At 65.7% G+C, this 17,567-nt stretch overlaps 2 protein-coding genes and 1 long non-coding RNA gene across 9 annotated transcripts; 1 reads left to right on the top strand and 2 right to left on the bottom strand.

Annotated features, from left to right (window-relative positions):
* Positions 1–2,433: 2,433 nt before the first annotated feature.
* Positions 2,434–10,958, top strand: GNL3L (G protein nucleolar 3 like). 4 transcript variants are annotated; one of them, XM_050927248.1, is made up of 16 exons: positions 2,434–2,539; positions 3,085–3,139; positions 3,245–3,279; positions 3,523–3,624; positions 3,858–3,974; positions 4,587–4,670; positions 4,759–4,894; positions 5,203–5,306; positions 5,692–5,836; positions 7,002–7,089; positions 7,177–7,354; positions 8,823–8,965; positions 9,148–9,284; positions 9,534–9,670; positions 10,022–10,193; positions 10,709–10,958. In XM_050927248.1, the coding sequence occupies exons 2-16, from the start codon at positions 3,127–3,129 to the stop codon at positions 10,774–10,776; spliced, it is 1,659 nt and encodes a 552-aa protein (XP_050783205.1). In that variant the 5' UTR covers positions 2,434–2,539; positions 3,085–3,126; the 3' UTR covers positions 10,777–10,958. The 4 variants fall into 4 exon arrangements, with proteins under 4 accessions (XP_050783205.1, XP_050783206.1, XP_050783207.1 ...); XM_050927249.1 differs by having other exon boundaries at positions 2,457–2,487; XM_050927250.1 differs by lacking the exons at positions 2,434–2,539; positions 3,523–3,624 and having other exon boundaries at positions 2,790–3,139.
* LOC127036494 (uncharacterized) lies at positions 5,848–7,043 on the bottom strand. Of its 3 annotated transcripts, none has more exons than XR_007770157.1 (4): positions 6,958–7,043; positions 6,469–6,545; positions 6,315–6,391; positions 5,848–6,090 (listed from the first exon to the last, which is right to left on the bottom strand). It is a non-coding gene; the product is annotated as an uncharacterized LOC127036494 (long non-coding RNA). The 3 variants fall into 3 exon arrangements; XR_007770156.1 differs by lacking the exon at positions 6,958–7,043 and adding an exon at positions 6,789–6,859 and having other exon boundaries at positions 6,469–6,605; XR_007770155.1 differs by lacking the exons at positions 6,315–6,391; positions 6,958–7,043 and adding an exon at positions 6,789–6,859 and having other exon boundaries at positions 6,469–6,605.
* LOC127036410 (uncharacterized) lies at positions 10,881–17,041 on the bottom strand. Of its 2 annotated transcripts, XM_050927305.1 has the most exons (9): positions 16,654–17,039; positions 15,747–15,920; positions 14,853–15,010; positions 13,949–14,147; positions 13,535–13,631; positions 12,270–12,441; positions 11,948–12,055; positions 11,480–11,607; positions 10,881–11,274 (listed from the first exon to the last, which is right to left on the bottom strand). In XM_050927305.1, the coding sequence occupies exons 1-9, from the start codon at positions 16,905–16,907 to the stop codon at positions 11,110–11,112; spliced, it is 1,455 nt and encodes a 484-aa protein (XP_050783262.1). In that variant the 5' UTR covers positions 16,908–17,039; the 3' UTR covers positions 10,881–11,109. The 2 variants fall into 2 exon arrangements, with proteins under 2 accessions (XP_050783262.1, XP_050783263.1); XM_050927306.1 differs by lacking the exon at positions 11,948–12,055 and having other exon boundaries at positions 16,654–17,041.
* Positions 17,042–17,567: the final 526 nt, after the last annotated feature.

Here is a 17,567-nt window from a genome sequence, read left to right as displayed (position 1 = left end):
GCCCCCGCTCCCCTCTCAGAGCCGGAGAGAACCCAGGAGTCCTGGTTCCCAGCCCCCCTGCTCTAACCACCAGCCCCCACTCCCCTCCCAGAGCCAGGAGAGAACCCAGGAGTCCTGGCTCCCAGCCCCCCTGCTCTAACCACCAGCCTCCACTCCCCTCCCAGAGCCGGGAGAGAACCCGGGTGCCCAGTGGCTCAGCAGAGGGGTTGGTGCTGACAAGGGAGCCCTTTCTCTTGCAGTTAAAGGGAAGTGGGAGCTGCCTGGATCTGGGCCTTTGAATGAAATGCCAGCTGGGCCCTGGAATCCCGGCTATTTCCTGAACTCCTGGATGTGCTTAACCACTACCCCCCCCATGCTACTGGCCTCCCCGGCTCTGGGGAGAGAACCCAGGCATCCTGGCTCCCAGCCCCCACTCCCCTCCCAGAGCCGGGAGAGAACCCAGGAGTCCTGGCTCCCAGCCCCCGACCCACCAGCCCCGACTCCCCTCTCAGAGCCGGGAGAGAACCCAGGCGTCCTAGCTCCCAGCCCCCGACCCACCAGCCCCGACTCCTCTCCCAGAGCCAGGAGAGAACCCAGGAGCCCTGGCTCCCAGCTCCCCCCACTCTCCCAGAGCCAGGGCGAGAACCCAGGAGTCCTGGCTCCCAGCCCCCCACCCCTGACCCACCAGCCCCCACTCCCCTCCCAGAGCCGGGAGAGAACCCAGGAGTCCTGGCTCCCAGCCCCCCCCACTCTCCCAGAGCCAGGGCGAGAACCCAGGAGTCCTGGCTCCCAGCCCCCCACCCCTGACCCACCAGCCCCCACTCCCCTCCCAGAGCCAGGAGAGAACCCAGGAGCCCTGGCTCCCAGCTCCCCCCACTCTCCCAGAGCCAGGGCGAGAACCCAGGAGTCCTGGCTCCCAGCTCCCCACCCCTGACCCACCAGCCCCCACTCCCCTCCCAGAGCCAGGAGAGAACCCAGGAGTCCTGGCTCCCAGCCCCCCCTGCTCTAACCACCAGTCCCCGCTCCCCTCCCAGAGCCAGGAGAGAACCCAGGAGTCCTGGCTCCCCGCTCTAACCCACTAGATAACAGCGTCTATACAAAGTGGGCCAACCCCCTCTGTGTACAAACAGCCCTTCAGTGCATTTGCCTGATGCCCAGGGCCAGGAGCTGTTCCCTGGGGCTGAGGGATCGCAGCTCCTGAGACAAGTACAGTCCGGCAGCGGGATCCCCCCTTCCACCTGCCAAGGATCTGCTGTTTATCCACGGGTGGCTGTGGCAGGACAGCTCCCCCGGCTACCTCTGGGGCGCAGCGGCTGGGAACAGCCACACAGAATGCTGCAAGGGGCCAACTCAAAAGCCTGCTGGGGGGGGGGGGATGGGATGGGAGCCAGGACTCCTGGGTTCTCTCCCTGGCTCCGGGAGGGGAGTGGGGGCTGGTGGGTTAGAGCAGCGGGGGCTGGGAGCCAGGACTCCTGGGTTCTCTCCCTGGCTATGGGGTCTAGAGAGTTGCATCTTGCACATTTTGCAAGCTGGGATCTTTATTTCTGGGAGGAACGGCCCCACAGGGCCGCCGGCTGATTTGCAACACTGGAGATTTATTTCCTCTGAGCGAAGTCTGGGAACCCAGGGCACGTGTGCAACCAATGCAGGTACCCAGCTCTCCACCGCCTCTTGGTGCTCGTCACCCTGCCTGCTGCACCTGGCCCTGCACACACACAGGTTTGCAGGCAATGGGGCCTTTGCAAGGCCCAGAGAGGGGCCCCGATGGCCTTGGAGGCATGCGGGTTTGCAGAGGTTGCATGCCCCCTGCTGCAGGTTTGCAGGAGGCGAACGGCCCGCGCCACATGTTTGCAGGGATTGCATGGCCCCTGCCACGGGGTTGCAGGGGATGCACAGATCCCCCCATGGGGTTGCATGGATCCTGCTGCAGGGTTGCAGGGGCTGCACGGGCCCCACCGTGGGGTTGTACTGACCCCACTGCAGGGTTGCACAGATCCTGTTGCGGGGTTGCACAGATCCTGTTGCGGGGTTGCATGGATTCCGCTGTGAGGTTGCAGGGATCCCTCTGTGGGGTTGCACCGCCCGCACTGTGGGATTGCAGGGGTCGCACAGATCCTGCCGCAGGGTTGCACTGCCCCCATTGCAGGGTTGCATGGATCCCCCCGTGGGGTTGTAGGGATCCCCCGGGGGGGTGCACAGGCCCCGCTGCAGGGTCGCACGTACCCCCCGGGGGGGCTTCAGACCATGCGCCGGCTGCAAGCCCAGGCCCGCCTGCAGATTTGCACCATTTCATCCCGTGCAATTGTCACAACCCCCCCGAGCCCCCCCGCTTCGAACCGCCGGGCGCCTCCCGCCTCCGCGGCCGGAAGTCGCGGCCACGTTGTGCAAAGCGCAGCAACAAGGGGGCTGGGGGGGGGGAGGGACGCGTGCGCGTGCACGAGGCCCCGCCCCCCCCGCGCGCGCTCGAGGCGGGAGCCGGTCAGCGTCCCTGGCTCGTGAACGCGCCACGTGGGTTCCAGCTGCTGCCCTGGAAGTGAAACTGCGACAGCTGGGAAAGGAGGCGAGGGGGGGGGGCAGGGGGGGGCTGGAACTCTGGGGAGGGGCGGGATCTCTGGGGGTGCAGAGGGGGCTGGATCTCGGGGGGGGTGGGGGGCGTGCCGAGGGGGGGCAGGATCTCTGGGGGTGCAGAGGGGGCTGGATCGGGCGTGGGGGCGTGCAGAGAGGGGGAGGGGCAGGATCTCTGGGGAAGGGGGTGCAGAGGGGGAGGGGTGGGAGCGAGATCAGAGGGGAGGCTGGATCTATGGGGAGAGGCAGGATCTGCCCCTGTGTCTGGGATTTCATTAAATCCCCCCCCCCCATTCTCTTCTCAATGCCGCACCCTATAGAGATCGTTGTGTGGTTGATCCTGAGGTCACAGAGCTGGGAGAGAACCCAGGAGTCCTGGCTCCCAGCCCCTCCCCCTCCAACCACCAGCCCCCACTCCCCTCCCAGAGCTGGGAGAGAACCCAGGCATGTAGGCTTGCAGCCCCCCTGCTCTAACCACCAGCCCCCAATCCCCTCCCAGAGCTGCTCTCCAGCCCCATCTAAACAGTAATTTCTTCCCAGGTGCTGCTCAGTGGAGACGACCCTGCAGCCCGCTGTGAAACCATGACCCGGCCCAGTAAGTCCCAACACGGGGGACTAGCCCCACTTCCGACCTGGAGCAGCCTCCAGCCCCAGCCCCCCAAATTGTAATATCCCCTTAACTCTGTCCCCTTCTCCACAGAACGCACAACAACTATGAAGAAACACCCACGCAAGGTGAGCCCCAGGATGCCTGCATTCTCCCCGAGTCTGGGAGGGGAGTGGGGGCTGGTGGTTGAGCAGGGGGGCTGGGAGCCAGGACTCCTGGGTTGTCTCCCAGCTCAGGGAGGGGAGTGGGGGCTGGTGGTTGAGCAGGGGGGCTGGGAGCCAGGACTCCTGGGTTCTCTCCCTGTGGAGAGGACATGGGGGGCAAATTGCTGCTTGTTGTGTGATTAGTAACAAGATCTTCCTTTTACCTAGAGGAAGGAAGCAAAGGCTCATGGGAAAAAGGACCCAGGAGTGCCTCAGCTGTTGGGTTTCAAGGAATATGCAAAGAAGGAAGCTGAATTAAAGCAGAAAAGGGTAGGAGTGGGGGATGGGGAGGAGCCCGGATGCCTGGGTTCTCTCCCCATCTCTGGAGGGGGATGGGGCCTACTGGGTTAGAGTGGGGGGCGGGAGCCCGGACTCCTGGGTTCTGTCCCTGGCTCTGGGAGGAGGGTGGGGTCTATTGGGTTGGCGCAGGGGGGAGGGTCGGGAGCCCGGATGCCTGGGTTCTCTCCCAGCTCTGGGGGGCTGAAGTCTGGCTGTGTCCCCAGGTGGCGGAACTGAGGGCGCGGCAGGAGGAGGCCCGGCTCAAGGAGACCAGCCAGCGCCGCAGCCTGGAGTCCCTGCAGCAGGATGCCCTCCGCAAGCAGCGGGATTTCGAGCAGAAGGTAACAGGGCCCATGAGCCCCCAGCCCAGCCTCCCACTGCTCCCTCCCCCTGCCGGACTCCTGGGTTCTCTCCTGGCTCTGGGAGGGGAGTCGGGGTCTGGTGGTGAGAGCAGGGGGCTGGGAGCCAGGACTCCTGGGTTCTCTCCCAGCTCTGGGAGGGGAGCGGGGTCTGGTGGTGAGAGCAGGGGGCTGGGAGCCAGGACTCCTGGGTTCTCTCCTGGCTCTGGGAGGGGAGCGGGGTCTGGTGGTGAGAGCAGGGGGGCTGGGAGCCAGGACTCCTGGGTTCTCTCCTGGCTCTGGGAGGGGAGCGGGGTCTGGTGGTGAGAGCAGGGGGATGGGAGCCAGGACTCCTGGGTTCTCTCCCGGCTCTGGGAGGGGAGTCGGGGCTGGTGGTGAGAGCAGGGGGCTGGGAGCCAGGACTCCTGGGTTCTCTCCCAGCTCTGGGAGGGGAGCGGGGTCTGGTGGTGAGAGCAGGGGGATGGGAGCCAGGACTCCTGGGTTCTCTCCTGGCTCTGGGAGGGGAGCGGGGTCTGGTGGTGAGAGCAGGGGGGGCTGGGACCCAGGACTCCTGGGTTCTCCCCACCCCCACTGTTTCATCCCCTCTCTCCGCAGGAGGCCGGGCTGCAGCAGCTGCAGGGGCACCCGCGGCTGGAGAAGGAGGGGTCCCGCAGGGCGTACTACCGGGAGTTCAGGAAGGTCGGTGTGAGCCACATGGAGGGGAGACCTCAGTGGGGCTGGGCCGCGGAGGGGACACGCCACTCACCCCCTCCCCTGCTCCCTGCAGGTGATCCAGGCGGCTGACGTGGTCCTTGAGGTGCTGGATGCCCGAGATCCCCAGGGCTGTCGCTGCCCCCAGGTGGAAGAGGCCGTGCTGCAGGCCGGGGGCAACAAGAAACTGGTGCTGGTGTTAAATAAAATCGGTGGGTGTGTGGTGGGGGAAGCTGGATGCTTGGGTTGTCCCCCCGGCTCTGGGGTGGGGTCCGGTGGTTAGAGCAGGGGAGGGCTGGGCCCCAGGCCTCCTGGGTTCTATCTTTAGCTGTGGGAGGGGAATAGGGGCTAGTGGCGAGAGCCAGGCTGGAGCCAGGACTCCTGGGTTCTCTCCCGGCTTGGCCTTCTCTTGGGCAAGTGCTGTGGTGCCTCAGTTTCCCTCACTGGGGGTGTGAGCTGGGCTCGAGGAGGGAAGCAGGGAAAGCCAAGTTAACCCTTTGTGCTCCCCCCCACACCCCAGACCTGGTCCCCAAGGAGGTGGTGGCCGGGTGGCTGAAGTACCTGAGGAACGAACTCCCCACTGTGGCCTTCAAAGCCTCCACCCAGCAGCAAAGCCAGCACCTGGTGAGGGGGAAATGGGGCCTGGGACCTTTCCTCAATCTTGGTTTCTGGGAGGGGAAGGGGGCCTAGTGGTTAGAGCACAGGCGCTGGGAGCCAGGACTCCTGGGTTCTCTCCCTGGCTCTGGGAGGGGAGTGGGGTCTAGGGGTTGGGGGGCTGGGAGCCAGGACTCCTGGGTTCTCTCCCCGGCTCTGGGAGGGGAGTGGGGTCTAGGGGTTGGGGGGCTGGGAGCCAGGACTCCTGGGTTCTCTCCCTGGCTGTGGGAGGGGAGTGGGATGTAGTGGTTAGAGGGTAAGGGGCTGCGGCTCTGGGAGGGGAGCAGGGCCGGGGGATCGGGCAATAGTGCTGTGTGAGCCCTGTCCTGATCTGCCCACTGCTCTCCCGCCCCAGCAACAGAGCAAGGTGCCCGTGGCCAGGGCCTCCTGCGAGCTGCTGGCCAGCGGGGCCTGCGTGGGGGCCGACTGCCTGCTGAAAGTGCTGGCCAACTACAGCCGCAGCCAGGACCTCAAGATGGCCATCAGCGTGGGGGTCGTGGGTGAGAGAGGGGGGCCTGGACGCCTGGGTTCTCTGCCCAGATCTGGGAGGGGAGGAGGGTCCAGTGGGTAGAGCGGGGGGATGGGCTGGGAGCTCGGTGCCTGAGTTCTGTACCTGACTCTGGGAGGGGAGGAGGGTCCAGGAGTTAGAGATGGGGGCAGGCTGGGAGCCCGGATGCCTGGGTTCTCTGCCCAACTCTGGGAGAGGTGGAGGGTCCAGTGGTTCGAATGGGGAGTGGGCTGGGAGCCCGGACGCCTGGGTTCTCTGCCCGGCTCTGGGAGGGGTGGAGGGTCCAGTGGTTCGAATGGGGAGTGGGCTGGGAGCCTGGACGCCTGGGTTCTCTGCCCGTCTCTGGGAGGGGTGGAGGGCCCACTGGTTCGAATGGGGAGTGGGCTGGGAGCCCGGACGCCTGGGTTCTCTGCCCAACTCTGGGAGGGGTGGAGGGCCCAGTGGTTCGAGTGGGCTGGGAGCCCGGACACCTGGGTTCTTTGCCCAACTCTGGGAGGGGTGGAGGGCCCAGTGGTTCGAATGGGGAGTGGGCTGGGAGCCCGGACGCCTGGGTTCTCTGCCCGGCTCTGGGAGGGGCGGAGGGCCCACTGGTTCGAATGGGGAGTGGGCTGGGAGCCCAGACACCTGGGTTCTCTGCCCAGCTCTGGGAGGGGTGGAGGGCCCAGTGGTTCGAATGGGGAGTGGGCTGGGAGCCCGGACGCCTGGGTTCTCTGCCCGGCTCTGGGAGGGGTGGAGGGCCCAGTGGTTCGAATGGGGGCAGGCTGGGAGCCTGGACGCCTGGGAGCCCGGACACCTGGGTTCTCTGCCCGGCTCTGGGAGGGGTGGAGGGTCCAGTGATTCGAATGGGGAGTGGGCTGGGAGCCCGGACGCCTGGGTTCTCTGCCCGGCTCTGAGAGGGGTGGGGGGCCCAGTGGTTCGAATGGGGGCAGGCTGGGAGCCCGGACGCCTGGGAGCCCGGACGCCTGGGTTCTCTGCCCGGCTCTGGGAGGGGTGGCGGGCCCAGTGGTTCGAATGGGGCAGGCTGGGAGCCCGGACGCCTGAGTTCTCTGCCCGGCTCTGGGAGGGGTGGAGGGTCCAGTGGTTCGAATGGGGGCAGGCTGGGAGCCCGGACACCTGGGTTCTCTCTCTGACTCACGTCCCCCCTGCTCTTGTTCCAGGCTTCCCCAACGTTGGCAAAAGCAGCCTGATTAACAGCCTGAAGCGGAGCCGGGCCTGTAGCGTGGGGGCTACGCCCGGCGTCACCAAGTAAGCCCTCCTGCCCCACAGCGGGGGGGGGTCTGAGCCCCCGCGGGCTGCCCTGCTCCTCGGCTGATGCCCCTTTCTGCCCCGCAGGTGCCTGCAGGAGGTGCAGCTGGACCGGCACGTCAAGCTCCTGGACTGCCCCGGCCTGGTCCTGGCAGCCGCGGCCTCGGACGCCGCCCTGGTGCTGCGCAGCTGCCTCAAGGTGGAGCAGGTGGCCGAGCCGGTGACGCCCGTGGGCGCCATCTTGAGACGATGCTCCCAGGAGCAGGTAGGGGAGGGGGGCAGCAGCTGGGGGAGCGCTCAGGGGGGCGACGCCACGGCCAGTGGGGCCAATCCCGTCAACCAGGAGACGGGCCCTGAGACGCGTCAGATCTGAACTCACTGGCCCCGGGCCCCAAGTTGCTCCAGCCTTGAGGGTCCTGGGAGCAGGGCGGGGCCGTCCAGGGCTGCCACAGCAAATACAGGGGTCCCAGCCCCTCCATTCCCCCCCCCCCAGCTCCTTCTGGAGCAGTGAGAAGCAGCCCTGGTCTTTGAAGACCAAGGAGAATTGGTTCTTCCCCTGGAGCAGGCGGAGAGGCCGCAAGTCGGTGTCAGAGGCCATGTGGGCAGAGTTGAGGTTGCTGCCTCTGTCTCCCCCTTGTCGCTGTGGGTCTGTTCCCTCCTCACGTGGTCAGTTGAGTGTTAATGGCCAGGTTGTTGGCTCTTCCCTTGGCCGCTGGGTCTTCCCTTGGCCAGCGCAAGCTCTTCCCTCGGTCCTCAGCTCCTCCATCACCTACTCCAGCTCTTCCCTTCTTGGGTGTAGATTCCAGCCAGTTCTCAACCCAGATGCTTGAGCCTCAAACCCCAGCCCCTCTCTGCCTTGTCCCAGGGAAGACACTAGCACCTCCTTCCCAGTGGATGGACCTACCTGTCCCCGGAAGAGATTTGGGCTGGGCAGCCTGCTGCCATTTTCTGACTAAGGACGTCGATTAGACGAGAGCAGAATGTTTCCCGGGCTCATCTGCGTTCCATGCAGTTTGCCAACCCCAGTTACTGAGGTTTCCCTTTTAGAAATGATCATGTTCACTCTGCAGCCCTTCGACGCTAGCCAGCAAAATGAAACGATTAAGAGTCTCTGGAGGGAGGGCTCAGCATGAGACTATCAGGTTCATAGACATCACTGATAGCCAGTCTGACCCCCACCCCATCTAACACAGCCCAGAAAACCTCCCCAGAGTAATTCCTGGAGCAGAGCTCGGAGAACCCCTCACCGTGACTGAGAACCCGCCAGCAATGGAGAACCCACCGCCCTGCTTGGAAGTGGTTCCTGACTCTCCCCGTTGAGATTTCGCCCCTTGTTTCCGGACTGAATTCGTCCAGTTTCACTTTCCCGCCTGTGGATCATGTTAGGCCAGATTGACCAGCTCGTTCTTAGCTCTTGTGCCCCATGTGGGTTCCTACAGACCAGGGTCAAGTCCCCCCTCAACCATCTGTCTGCGTTTCACTCCCGGGCCGGTTTTCTAACCCTCGAGTTTTTCTCAGGGCTCTTCTCTGAGCCGGCTCCAGTTGAGCAGCAGCCGTCAGGTCTGTGACTGCAGAAGGCTCCAGCAATGGTCGGGTCGGAGCCGCAGCGTGGGGGTGGCCCCTGGGAAGGCAGAGGGGGAGATGCAACTGTGGTTGGATGGGGGAGAGGAGAGGGAAGGTTGAGGGGAACGGGGAGCGGTTTGATGGGCATGTCTGGCTGCTCCCCACTCCAGATCATGCAATATTACGGTGTGCCGGCTTACCGGAACGTCACGGAGTTCCTAGCGCACCTCGCCCGGAGAAAGGGGAAACTGAGGAAAGGAGGCGTGCCCGATCACGAGAAGGCGGCCAAAGCTGTGCTGAGCGACTGGATGAGGTGGGTGGGGATGGGGCAGAAAGGGGGCAGGTTTTGTTGGGGGTGGAGGGGGGTGCCACAGAAAGGGGGTGGGTTTCATTGGGGGGGGCACCAGCTCTAATCTGGCACTAGGGCAGGGCACTGGCTGGCTGGTGGGCTGAGGAATTAGACCTTTTAAGTGCCCTAGTTCTTTCTCCCCCCAGCGGGAAGATCAGCTATTTCACGCACCCCCCAGAGACCCACACGCTGCCCACCCATATCAGCGCTGAGATTGTCACGGAGATGGGCAAGGCCTTCGACTTCGAGGCACTGGAGCAAGGCAACCAGGAGGCTTTGGCTGGTAACCCACTACGCCCCTGCCCCAGAGTCAGGAGAGAACCCAGGAGTCCTGGTTCCCCGCCCCCCCCTCCCCTGCTCTAACCCACCAGCCTCCCCCTCCCCTCCTCAAGCCAGAGAAAGAACCCAGGAGTCCTGGCTCCCAGCTGTGCTATGTGGCCCTTGGGGGGCAGTACCACTTTCTCCCCCGTGGGGGTGGATGGGATCAGAGCATCCACTTACGGTGCCCTCTCTGTATCCGCTCCCCGCCCAGACCTCCCGTCTGTTCCCGTGGGCATCGGCCTTGCCCCCGCTGGCCTCACCAGCGGGGCAGGGGCAGAGGCAGAGATGGAAGAAGAGGAGACAGCAGGAGAGGAAGAAACAGCCATGGACGAAGACAGAGATCTGGAGGTATGGAGGAAGGGGAGAAGCATGGCCCTTAAGTCCCACCCCCTACACAACAAGCTCCACCCACAGAGGCATCCCAAAATTATCCTCCTGAGAGGCTGAAGCTTCAAAGTCCTGCCTCCTCATAGCTGCTTTGCATAATAAGCCCCACCCTTTCTGAGTGTGGAGCTCAGGCTCTCTGCAGACTCAGGCAAGCAGTGATCCCATTTCAGCCCTTTTCTCCCCAGCCATTTGAGCTAGAAACGTCATTTTCTTTTGATCTGAAAGCTGAGATTTTGGAGGCAGCGGCCCAGTTCCAGGCCTGTGCCTGTGGCAGCCCACCCTCTCATGCCTTACTCTCCTCTCTCCCTGCAGCTCGACAGCGTGACGGTGGAACTGAAGGCTAAGAACAAAGCAGCCACTGCCGTGGAGAAACCTGTTCCCAGAGCCCCCAGCCTGGAGGAGATCTCAGCCCTAGACCCCCTGCACCAAGGGCAGGGGCTGCGGGCAGCTAGCAGGCGGCGGAAGCAGCAGCAGAAAAGAGCAGGTTGGCAGAGCGGTGCTTAGGGATTCATCGTGGTGGCATCTGGGGAAAGCAGCCGTCTGGACCAAGTGATAAGAGATGGTCCTGCCCAAAGAGCTCAGCCTAGAAATTAATGGTAGAGAGGGAAACTGAGGCACAGAGAGGGGACTTGGCCAAGGTCCAAGGCAGAGCAGGGAAGAGAACTCAGGAGTCCTGGCACCCAGCCCCCCCTGCTCTAACCACCAGCCCCCACTCCCCTCCCAGAGCCGGGGGGAGAACCCAGGAGTCCTGTGAACTGAGCCATGTTGTCCCTTAGCTAGGGCTAGTGAACTGTCAATCAGGACACCTGGGTTCCATCCCCAGCTCTACTGTGTCTGTGCCTCAGTTTCCCCTCCCACCGTGGCAGGCTGTGTGGAGGTAGGTTTCATGGCAGGGCAGCGCCCCGCTCCCCCTTGTGATCGCGCTCTGCTGGCCGGGACATGTGGGTCTCACCAAGGGGGGCGAGATTCTCACTGCAGTTGGTTTCTTTCTCCCCACAGAGAAAATCGCCAGCAAACTCTCTGCCACGCTGACGGCCGCCATGAACTTCGGCACGGCTGGCGACTAGGCACAACGGCCCCCCCATGAGCCGTGCACTCCAGCTCCTTCAGGCTCGATCCCCTCTGCTGGCCGGTGTGGGGCGGCCCATGGAGACGAGACCAGAACTGCCACTACCGAAAAGTCAGGCTCCTTTTATTACCAGCTAAAAGCCCCGGCGCGGCCCATCTCCAATAAAACATCACACACAGCTTCCCCTTGTCCTGTGTCTCACTCGGACCCATGCAGGCTGGGGGAGAGAACCCAGGAGTCCTGGCTCCCAGCCCCCCTGCTCTAACCACTAGCCCCCACTCCCCTCCCAGAGTCAGGCAGAGAACCCAGGCGTCCCGGCTCAGGGTGACATTCACTCAGTAGAAATCCGATTCCAGGTGGGGCTCAGCAGGATGGCACCTGCCGCCAGCGACTGAGCTCTTCCCCTTTGGGTGCGGCTCAGGGGCCCCTTCACCGCGGCTGGTGTTTGGGGGAGGTCTCGCAGGGACGGCCGGCGCCGGAGATCATAGCAGCACAGCTGGGGGAAAAGAGGTTCAGGCTAGTCAAAGCAGGGGGACAGGACTCCTGGGTTCTCTCCCCAGCTCTGGGAGGGGAGTGGGGGCTGGTGGTTAGAGCAGGGGAGCCAGGACTCAAGGGGGTGTCTGTGAGGCTGGGGTACAGACCCTGGGGGGGGACGGGGGGCAAATAGGGGTGTAAATAGCACCCTGCTGACTCGCACTCACCCCGTCCAGCGGCACAGGAACGTTGTGTGTCTCTGAGTCCCGTCGGCCGGGGCGTCTCTGCGGCCGGGCGCGCTGGCGGGCTGGAGAGCGGCTCCAGCTCCTGGGGCTGCTGGTGCTGAGCTCGTCCACTGGCCCCACAACAGACAGGTTTGGGTTAGGGGGACCCCAGGGTGCAAGGCACCACACAGACCTACTTGCCACTCCCCTCCCAGAGCCAGGGAGAGAACCCAGGAGTCCTGGCTCCCAGCCCCCACTCCCCTCCCAGAGCCAGGGAGAGAACCCAGGAGTCTTGGCTCCCAGCCCCCACTCCCCTCCCAGAGCCAGGGAGAGAACCCAGGAGTCCTGGCTCCCAGCCCCCCTGCTCTAACCCACCAGCCCCGACTCCCCTCCCAGAGCCAGAAAGAGTGCCCAGGAGTTGTGGCTCCCAGCCCCACCCACAGAGCCCCCCCAGTGCCATGGGTCGCTCACCCCAGGGGGCTCCTTGTTCCAGCTGGGAGAGGGGCTCCGGGAAGCCTGAGTCGGCACAGCTGGCACTGCCCTGGCTGGGGTCTGGACCCCGCTGGGCCAGCAGGCGCTCTGCAGGAGGTGGGGGAGTGGTTAGCCCAGGCCCCACCCCTCCCTAGCCCCACCCATACAGCCATGTCCCGCCCTCTTCCCTAGCTCCGCCCACTTGTCCCCACCCACTGAGCCTTAGCCCCGCCCACATTGTCATGCCCTCTGCCCCTTGCATTCACCCATGGACTCCCCCCCTGCCCTAGCCCCGCCCCCTGCCCTAGCCCCGCCCCCATACCTGTCTCCTGCAGGATGTGCTGCATCTGGGCCCGGGTCTCCTGCAGCCCCTGCAGCACCTCCCAGCTCTGCTGGGCCACGTCACGGTAGGTGAGGACGCAGTAGGCCAGGACGGCCAGCCCAGCGCCGGCACACAGCCTGCGGCATAGCCCCACCCAGCTGGCAAGGGCCTCCTGGCAGAGGGGGAACCTGTCAGAGCGAGGACCCCCGCTGTCTGCCCAGAGAACCCCGGCGTCCGGGTTCCCAGCACCACTGCTAGGGCTTCCCCACTCTAATCCACCAGAGCCTACTCCCCTGCCAGATCCAGGGAGGGAACCCAGGCGTCCTGCCCCCCTAGCCCCCGCCCAATCCACCCCGCCTGACCCCCACTCCCCTGCCAGATCCGGGGAGAGAACCCAGGCGTCCTGCCCCCCTACCCCCTGCCCAATCCAGCCCGCCTGACCCCCACTCCCCTGCCAGATCCAGGGAGGGAACCCAGGCATCCTGCCCCACTATCCCCCACCCAATCCACCCCGCCTGACCCCCACTCCCTTGCCAGATCCAGGGAGAGAACCCAGGCGTCCTGCCCCCCTACCCACCACCCAATCCACCCCGCCTGACCCCCACTCCCCTGCCAGATCCAGGGAGGGAACCCAGGTGTCCTGCCCCCCTACCCTCCACCCAATCCACCCCGCCTGACCCCCACTCCCCTGCCAGATCCGGGGAGAGAACCCAGGTGGCCTAGCTCCCCCTGCAATCCACCCCGCCTGACCCTAAGCCCCTGCCAGATCCGGGGAGAGAACCCAGGTGTCCTAGCTCCCCCTGCAATCCACCCCACCTGACCCCCACTCCCCTGCCAGATCCAGGGAGAGAACCCAGGTGTCCTAGCTCCCCCTGCAATCCACCCCGCCTGACCCCCACTCCCCTGCCAGATCCGGGGAGAGAACCCAGGCGTCCTGCCCCCCTACCCCCCACCCAATCCACCCCGCCTGACCCCCACTCCCCTGCCAGATCCAGGGAGGGAACCCAGGTGGCCTAGCTCCCCCTGCAATCCACCCCGCCTGACCCTAAGCCCCTGCCAGATCCGGGGAGAGAACCCAGGCATCCTGGCTTCCAGCCCTGCCCACGTCCCACCACCAGAGCTGGGACGGCAGATCCCCAAGGAGCAAGAATCCAATCTCCCCACCCTGTCTGGAGACCCAGTGACTGCTGAGCCCGGGGGGGGGGGGGGTTCTCAAGGAGGGGTCACCCCAGCAGGGGGTGTTGGGGGGGTGTGCTGGCTGGTACCGTTGGGTCGGAGCCGGCCTCAGTGTTCTCCAAGACGAGTCCACTGACCACACGCTCCAGGTAGACGTTGCCCCCAACCAGGCCCAGCAGGATCAACCTCGGGCAGAAGAGAAAGGAGATCACAAGAGGGGACAGGCCCCTGCCCCATTCCCTGCCCCCCCGAGCCAACTGGTCCCAGCCCTGGGGCCGGATGGGAGCCAGCGCCCCCCAGAGGGGACAGGCTCCTGCCCCATTCCCAGCCCCCCGAGCCAGCCAGTCCCTGCCCTGGGGCCGGATGGGAGCCAGCGCCCCCCAGAGGGGACAGGCTCCTGCCCCATTCCCTGCCTCCCGAGCCAGCCAGTCCCTGCCCTGGGCCAGATGGGAGCTGACACCCCCTAGAGGGGACAGGCCCCATGTCCCATTTCCTGCCCCTACCTGGCCCCGGCGGTGCGCTGGCTGCAGGTGAGCAGGAGGGCGGTGCTGCCGGTCAGCAGGTGGTAGAGGAAGGAGCCCAGGGCTTGGGACTCCCCCACCAGGAAGCGGTGCAGGAAGCTGAGGTGGTTCATGATCTCGGCAAAGGCCAGGCGTTGCCGGCCAGCCGCCTCCTGCATGTCCTGAAAAGCCTCCTGGACGCCTGCAGGGAGCCAGGGGCTGTCAGCAGTGGTGCTTCCCAGAGCCAGCAGAGAACCCAGGAGTCCTGGCTCCCTGCTCCCCCTGCTCTAACCCACCTGATCCCTCCCCTCCCAGATCTGGGGAGAGAACCCAGGAGTCCTGGCCCCCAGCGCCCCCAGCTCTAACGGACCAACCCCCACACCCCTCCCAGAGCCAGCAGAGAACCCAGGAGTCCTGGCTCCCAGCCCACCCCGCTCTAACCCACTGGACCCCTCCCCTCCCCGATCTGGGGAGAGAACCCAGGAGTCCTGGCTCCCAGCCTCCCCTGCTCTAACCCACCTGACCCGACCCCTCCCCTCCCCTCCCCGATCTGGGGAGAGAACCCAGGAGTCCTGGCTCCCAGCCCCCCCCTGCTCTAACCCACCTGACCCCTGCCCTCCCCTCCCCAATCTGGGGAGAGAACCCAGGAGTCCTGGCTCCCAGCCTCTCCTGCTCTAACACACCTGACCCCTCCCCTCCCCAAGCCAGCAGAGAACCCAGGAGTCCTGGCTCCCAGCCCCCCCTGCTCTAACCCACCTGACCCTCCCCTCCCCTCCCCGATCTGAGGAGAGAACCCAGGAGTCCTGGCTCCCAGCCCCCCCTGCTCCAACCCACCAGACCCCTCCCCTCCCAGAGCCAAGGAGAGAACCCAGGCATCCTGGGCCTGGCTCCCAGGGGCTGGGATTACCCCTGGAGGAGTCCTGCAGAGTCTGTCTCAGCAGCTCCCCATGGCGGAGGATCTCTTCCTGGGATCGCAGGGTGGCCTCTTGCGCCCGCGCTGCCTGCTCCGCCAGCTGGTTGGTCTCTTCCAGCCGCTCGGCTACACCCTCCGAACTGGCTACCAGCCTGGGGGCAGGGGTGTCAGCACCATAGCGGGGCCTCGATCCTGCCACATGCCCCCAACCCAGGCAGTGTGCTACTTAGCCACACAGGCAGCACTGCCCATTAGCTCCCTGTCTGTGAGCAATGGGCTCAGGCTCTCTGCAGACTCAGGCAGCCTCAAATCACACCTCGGTGAGTGACGGGCTCAGGCTCTTGGCAGGGCCGCCCACGAGGGCTAGAAATGTACCTGGTGTTTTCTGCCCAAGATCTGAGATTCTGGTGCAATCACTTGACTCCCAGAGCCAGGACCTGGGCCCTTGTGTAGCCCTAGACACATTAACTCCTCAGTCCGCAGACCTGGGCTGGACAGCGGCCCCCCTCCAGCCCCCAAAACATGCAGGCCAGGCCCCACTACAAGTGTAGCCCCTGCTCCATGGATGCTCCCCCACACAGCCCCTTCCCATCCAAATCTGGTTGAAAAGATTTAGGGAAAGGCTCTGTATCCACACTCCATGCAGGCACCTACCCCGCCACAGCCCCCCAGGTCTCCCCCCGCACATGAAGCCCCTCCCCCATCTGCCCCCCCCCACCAAATATCCTCCTTTGTTTTGGGAATGGGGGACTCAGCCCTCGGCATCTCTGCCAGCATCGGGGGTCTGTCTGGGTGGGAGCCTGGGGTGGGGGGATCATCTGTCCTGCTAGAGACTCAACCCACAGTTGCAGTTGGCAGCTGGCGCCCCGTGGAGGGGCCCCCCCTCACCTGTGCACGGTGCTCTCGGCTCGCTGCTGCCAGGCCTCGCTGCGCAGGAGGTAGCAGATGCTGTGGGCGTGGGTGAAGAACTCCGTGTAGACACCAAAGGCCACAGGGTCCATGTGCTGGGTGCAGGCCCGGACGGAGCTGCCGGCCTCGCAGCGAGGGAAAGGCCGGCCCGACCTGGCCAAGGGACAGCAGGGGGCTTAGCCAGGAACCCCTGGCCACCATCCCTGGGGCTAGCACCCAGGTGTCGCGGCTCCCAGTGGGGCTAGCACCCAGGCGTCGCAGCTCCCAGTGGGGCTAGCACCCAGGCGTCGCAGCTCCCAGTGGGGCTAGCACCCAGGCGTCGCGGCTCCCTCCCCCAGCGGGGATAGCACCCAGGCATGCTGGCTCCCAGCCCCCACCCCAGTGGGGATAGAACCCAGCCCCCCAGTGGGGATAGCACCCAGGCGTCCTGGCTCCCAGCCCTGCCCCCACCCCAGTGGGGATAGCACCCAGGCGCCCCGGCTCCCAGTGGGGCTAGCACCCAGGCGCCCCGGCTCCCTCCCCCAGCGGGGATAGCACCCAGGCATCCTGGCTCCCAGCCCTGCCCCCACCCCAGCGGGGATAGCACCCAGGTGCCCCAGCTCCCAGCCCCCACCCCAGTGGGGATAGAACCCAGCCCCCCACTGGGGATAGCACCCAGGTGTCGTGGCTCCCAGCCCCCCCCGCCCCAGTGGGGATAGAACCCAGCCCCCCAGTGGGGATAGCACCCAGGCGCCCCAGCTCCCAGCCCCCCAGTGGGGATAGCACCCAGGCGCCCCAGCTCCCAGCCCCCCAGTGGGGATAGCACCCAGGCGCCCCAGCTCCCAGCCCAGTGGATAGGACCCAGGCATCCCAGGCCCCAGGTACCCCCCAGGTGTCCGGCTGTCACCTCTGCAGGTGGCAGTGGGCGAAGGCCAGGGCGATGCGGCTCTGCTGCTCCTCGCCCAGCTGCCGGCAGCCTGCATCCAGCCTGCCCAGGGCCCCCGCCCAGCAGGCCCCCAGCTGCGGGTGCTGGGCCAGCGTCTGGGCCTCCCGCAGCCGGGCACGGCCCTGGGCCAGCAGCCCGGGGTCTGGGGCCAAGGCCTGGGGGGCAGGGCAGAGGCAGAGCAGGAGGAGGAGCAGGAGAGCTGGGGGCAGCCCCATGGGGTGGGGGCTGCAGGGGAGCTCAGGCCACTGAGTAGTCGGGGAAAGGGTCAGTGGTGGGTGGGGCCACTGGGGATTAATCACTATATGTGGGCGGGGCCAATGGGGTAACGCCCCTTCTAATTGGGGGCGGGGCCACTGGAGTCATGCTCCTCCCATTGGGGCAGGGTCACCGGAGTTAAACCACTTGGGGGGTAGGGTCAATGGGGTCACACCCCGTACTGGGGGTGGGCCACGGAGGTCACGCCCCGCCCACTGGGGCGGATCACATGGGGTTACACCCTGCCCGTGAGGAGACCTCTATGGAATCCAGCCATGGGGGACACCCCCCCTTTTCCTGGCGCAGATGGTACATTCTGTCTCCGCTTTTCCCTTCCCCCGCTGGCCCCCGTAGAGCTCAGGGGCTGGCCCCTCCCTTTGCAGCAGGAGGGGTTGGGTCACAAGGCCCGTGGCAGCCGGGCGCTGGCTGCGTGAAGCTCCAGCGCCATCTAGTGGCCCGGATGGAAAGCTGGCTTGTTTTCTGCCGGCGGGCACGAAGCTAAGCAGGGCCGGGCGCGTTCAGGGCATGGAGGGGAGACCTGGTAGCGCACAGCTGGGCGTGCGCACTGGCCCCTCCACACGCACGAGCTCTGACATCAAGCGCAGATTCCAGCCCCGCCC

The sequence above is a fragment of the Gopherus flavomarginatus genome, chromosome 18 (assembly GCF_025201925.1).
Source record: "Gopherus flavomarginatus isolate rGopFla2 chromosome 18, rGopFla2.mat.asm, whole genome shotgun sequence".
NCBI lineage: Eukaryota > Metazoa > Chordata > Testudines > Testudinidae > Gopherus > Gopherus flavomarginatus.
Note: the sequence above shows the minus strand (reverse complement) of the source record. Positions and strands in the feature narration are given on the sequence as shown.

Excerpts from the sequence above, each read along its gene's own strand:
- GNL3L (XM_050927248.1), top strand. Across the intron at positions 3,625-3,857 it reads CTGAATTAAAGCAGAAAAGG|GTGGCGGAACTGAGGGCGCG; the intron begins GTAGGAGTGGGG and ends CTGTGTCCCCAG. Across the intron at positions 4,671-4,758 it reads ACTACCGGGAGTTCAGGAAG|GTGATCCAGGCGGCTGACGT; the intron begins GTCGGTGTGAGC and ends TGCTCCCTGCAG.
- LOC127036410 (XM_050927305.1), bottom strand. The coding sequence starts at position 16,907 with ATGGGGCTGCCCCCAGCTCTCCTGCTCCTCCTCCTGCTCTGCCTCTGC. Across the intron at positions 13,632-13,948 it reads CAGCGCACCGCCGGGGCCAG|GTTGATCCTGCTGGGCCTGG; the intron begins GTAGGGGCAGGA and ends CTTCTGCCCGAG. Across the intron at positions 12,056-12,269 it reads GCACATCCTGCAGGAGACAG|AGCGCCTGCTGGCCCAGCGG; the intron begins GTATGGGGGCGG and ends CACCTCCTGCAG.